This window comes from Rosa rugosa, chromosome 2 (genome assembly GCF_958449725.1).
Source record: "Rosa rugosa chromosome 2, drRosRugo1.1, whole genome shotgun sequence".
Classification (NCBI taxonomy): domain Eukaryota; kingdom Viridiplantae; phylum Streptophyta; class Magnoliopsida; order Rosales; family Rosaceae; genus Rosa; species Rosa rugosa.
Genome location: NC_084821.1, coordinates 67,193,274 through 67,197,402, shown reverse-complemented (window position 1 = coordinate 67,197,402; position 4,129 = coordinate 67,193,274). Strand labels below are relative to the sequence as shown.

Below are 4,129 nucleotides of genomic sequence, written 5' to 3'. Positions count from 1 at the left end.
AGGAGCAGGGGTCTCTGGATAATGGTCTGGAGGATCAGGCTGGCACCGATGTTGGTTCCCCAGGAATGGGCGGCTTGTTCATTCAGTTCTTCTTCTTGATCAATAACTATCTTTTTCGGGGGAGCCATTTCTGGGTTTTCGATGAGGAAGATGTGTGCAAAAGAGGTTTTCTGGGTTTAGGAGACTAAAAGAGTTTCTGATGTGACAGGTCTGGAGTGGCTGCGAATTTAAATAAGAGATTTTGTGAGGGAAACGATACGACAGAAAGGCGTTTCGCGAATGGAAGGACGCAACCCTCATTAATGACATCGTTTCGAGCATCGAACGCGTCGTTATAGTCCCCTTCAATCAGTTACATTTTTCATGGGCCTGATTTCGAGGCCTGGGGGCAATGTTTGAGCCCAAAAGTAATTTTGGCAATATCCTTTAGTGGATCTAGCACAGCGGGCCGATACCTGCGGCCTAAAAATAAGCCTGCTATGGTTTGGGTTACAGCTTCGCCCATTCCGGAATCCATGAGGAAAACGAAACCTTATTGGAGGTAAGTAGCAGAGATCGATTAGGAAACTTCAATCAATAATCCTTCTACAACAAGGAGCAGTCAGAAACCCAAGGTATATATACCGGGTTTCAAGGACGAATTACCTCTCTCTTATCAATCAATCCTAGCGATTACAAAGCCTCCCCGGAGCAAACCTTCAACCTTGTTGAAACCCGGTGACCGTGCTCCAGTCCTAGTCTCTCCAAGAGCCGACTGTCAGCATCACCAGACCAACCCGGCGACCGTACTTCCAGTCCCAGTCTCCCAGCGAGCCGACTGCGAGCGCAACCGCCACCGTTACTACCAGCGAAGCAAGGGTAACGCCCTCGCAACCCAGCGAAGCTAAAGTCACGCTTTAGCGCAACCCGTGCTTTCTCCAAACTTCCCAGTGATTGCTCTGCTTAGTCTACAATACTAAGTATCGATTCGGTGAACGCAAGAGATCACAACCAAAGTCCTTATCCGTAAGGCAAAAGTCCTTTTCCGAAAGGCTAGAGAAGAACCCTGTGACGAGGTTGGTGCTCTCCTCGCCCACAGCGCTTGAAGAAGAAGTCAGGTCAAGGGACTACCCCAACGACTGCACCCCGCGGTGCTGGCACGCCTGCGCAATCACTCGCTCAAAAGAGACAGTTTGCAAGCCAACTGGTTTTGGAGCCAAACAATGGGATATAAGAGCCTCAATTTCAATGGTGAACTGAATTTAAGTTAATGGTGGTAAGTTTAAATACTGCAATGAAGTGGGCTTAACTTGATTATTGTATCTGATTTTTTTTTATTGCTTGAATATAATAGCTTGCATTGATGCATGATTACCGTATGAAATGAGTGATTGCCTGGCCGATTTTATTAGCTTACTTTTCCTTCATTAATTCGTCATAGATTTTTATGATTATGTGCTTGGCCAGCCTGTATGTCATTTACATTTCTTTGATTTATGTTGCTTGGTGTTGTCTGTTTGGCTGTACCTACTTTAAGGTCATACAAACACAAACACAATGCCATTATATGTCATATAAGAATCAAACCATACAAACATTAGAACATGTATAGAACATCAACTAGGGTTTAGAGAACCAACCTTGATCATTCATCTGGTAAGACATTGGATCGAAATGAATGGAAATGAAAGCCGTCTGCGTAGCACTCAAGTTTAATGGGAAAGCCATTTCTGTCCTATAATAGAGTTTCAGTTCCAATCCAACTCTTCTACCGGTTCATTAGACAAATTTTTCAGGGCTACAGGATGTCATTATAGCAAATAGTCTGACACACCAATAGAAAGTTGCCACGTGGAATTTTTGACACATGATACCGAAGTAAATAAACACTGCACACTTCTTGTGAATTTTCGGGTGTCAACGCTATAACAAAAATAGCATGTAATTAATCATTGCCATGATAATTCAACGGGAACATACAATAATGAGATCGAAGCAAATACTCTTAAACGAAAAGTGTAACTTCTTGCCAAAGGCGTCACTTTTGGACAAATCACTGAATTTTCATAGATGGAACCCAGGAACCTCTCGTACAATTATTTGAAAACAACAAAAGAAATAAAAGAATCTCTGCTTCTGCATGTTTTATTTTCGATCTTCTAATTACCAACAAATGTATGCAGGAAGGAGTCAAGGGTCACCAATATCGGGATAAGAAGGTTCAATATTTATGCCACAATGACCTTCTGGCTTGCCAGTTCCTCTGAGAATTCTAATATACCCTCCTTCGCCCCACATCTCACCCCACGAATTCATCAATTTCCAGTACTTAATGCCGTCATCAGTCTTCCCCATTCCAACAATGGTCACAGCGTGCCCCAACTCCGTTCCACACTCTCCACTGAATACTCCACCAGTGTGTGTAGCGCTGAAGTTCACCTGTCAACGTAATTCAGGCCGATACCGGCTGCATGCATACTGCCTTCATCAGCTCAAACTCGTCATTTGGCGGCACGAGAGTGAACCCAGTGATACTTGCATCAAATTGTTTTTCCTTAGCGAGGTCACACTGTCCTTCCGAATCAGTATATGGGTAATTTTCGGCACTGGTGATGCCTCCGTTCCTTACTACGTAGTCGTAGGCATATCTTGCGAGACCGCCTCTGCAGCCCTGTTATACTTCTCATCACAATCAACGAGCTGCTGCGAGGATAGTCGAGCTGGGTTTTCTCTGTTCCTGATATGTGCAATCCCTTCCACTCCTGCTTCGGCCGCAAATGCCCAGCATGAACCTTCGTGCATGCATGAGAAATATTAATGGAAAGAAAAATAAGAAGTCACTTACAAAAAACAACACAGCCCTTAGTTAGTTTGTGCAAAACAAAGTAACAAACAGCATCAGCCATGAGATGTTAAATAAACTAGCTAGCTATATATGGTCGAAACTCGAAAGCAGTACTGATACGTTGGTTAATTGGCTCGGGTTTTGGTAATTACGACATGTATTTTGCATGCCAGGGCGGGTCGCGTATCCTTCTTTCGTCCAATCCTTTGTTTCATCGCATGTATCATAGTCAAGATACTCGATGCTGACATCAGGAGATGAGGAGGTGGAGTTTGAGTGGATACTGTTGGGAATAGGATCTATGCTGCAGCCATAAGTTGCCCGGAATGTCCCCCGGAATTCTTCCATGGTTAAGTCAGAGAACTCATTGAGACCTACGTACGGTATAGGTCTTATTACTGAGCTTCTTGAAGTTTTCGACATATTCCCAGTTGGTTTTGAATATCTGAAAGCGCTCATGTTTGTGAGACTCGTGTTGTATGATCCAGTTGACGAAGATCTTGGCAACGTTGTCGTTTTATGTCAAATCAGTTTTCCGACAGTTCAGGTCGAAAATTGTAAGCTGATAGTGCATATTGACTGTTGAGCGGTAACTATTATATATGTATGGGCCACATGATTCCAATGGTCCTGGACCCTTATGATACTGCACCATTCCTCAAACCTCTCTGTTCTTCATATTAGGCCCTATATTCGCTTGGAGGTATATTTTGGTGAAGTTTGAGGTTTCACTAGGCACTACTGCACCAGCATATATATTTAACAGATGCAACAAGTCTGTCACGCCCCGAATTTTGAATAACAAATTCAAATCCGAAACATGAATTAAACAACTTAAACAAATAAACGTTCTGAATTTTTTTTTTCTCAGAAACAACCTCGCCACTCACGCTCAAATTCAAAACTCGCAGACCTCGAGTTAATTATTACAACTCACTCGTACAAAGTAAATTGTAAAGCTCTAATGAGCATAACAAACCTCACAACTGAAAATCAGAGTATTACAAGGCAGCTACTCTACACGGTTCGATCACCTTCCTGAATTCTCCAGTCCTGTAGGATTATCCGCTACACCGTTTGAATAGTGTACCGGGATTGCAACAACACAAAACCCGGTAAGCTTTTGACAGCCAGTATGAGTAAAAGAAAGAATGGTTGATTTATTATAACACAGTACTTTTAACTCAAGTAACAACCAACAATTTCAACATCCACAAAGAAAACCACAATCTCGATAATCGATCACCAAAATCATCAACTCCAAATCATTTGAAATCACACACAAAGAAATCAAATGAATCACTC

The 4,129-nt window shown here is 42.6% G+C and overlaps 1 protein-coding gene across 1 annotated transcript; it reads right to left on the bottom strand.

Annotated features, from left to right (window-relative positions):
• Window positions 1-2,169: 2,169 nt before the first annotated feature.
• Window positions 2,170-3,283, bottom strand: LOC133731349 (KDEL-tailed cysteine endopeptidase CEP1-like). The gene is made up of 3 exons (XM_062158742.1): window positions 2,995-3,283; window positions 2,638-2,771; window positions 2,170-2,418 (listed from the first exon to the last, which is right to left on the bottom strand). Exons 1-3 carry the CDS (start codon window positions 3,281-3,283, stop codon window positions 2,170-2,172), a joined length of 672 nt encoding a protein of 223 aa, XP_062014726.1.
• Window positions 3,284-4,129: the final 846 nt, after the last annotated feature.

Coding starts and splice junctions, on each gene's coding strand:
- LOC133731349 (XM_062158742.1), bottom strand. CDS start 3,283: ATGAGCGCTTTCAGATATTCAAAACCAACTGGGAATATGTCGAAAACT. Junction 2,772..2,994: donor AGGATACGCGACCCGCCCTG/GCATGCAAAATA, acceptor GCATGCACGAAG/GTTCATGCTGGGCATTTGCG. Junction 2,419..2,637: donor ATAACAGGGCTGCAGAGGCG/GTCTCGCAAGAT, acceptor TTACGTTGACAG/GTGAACTTCAGCGCTACACA.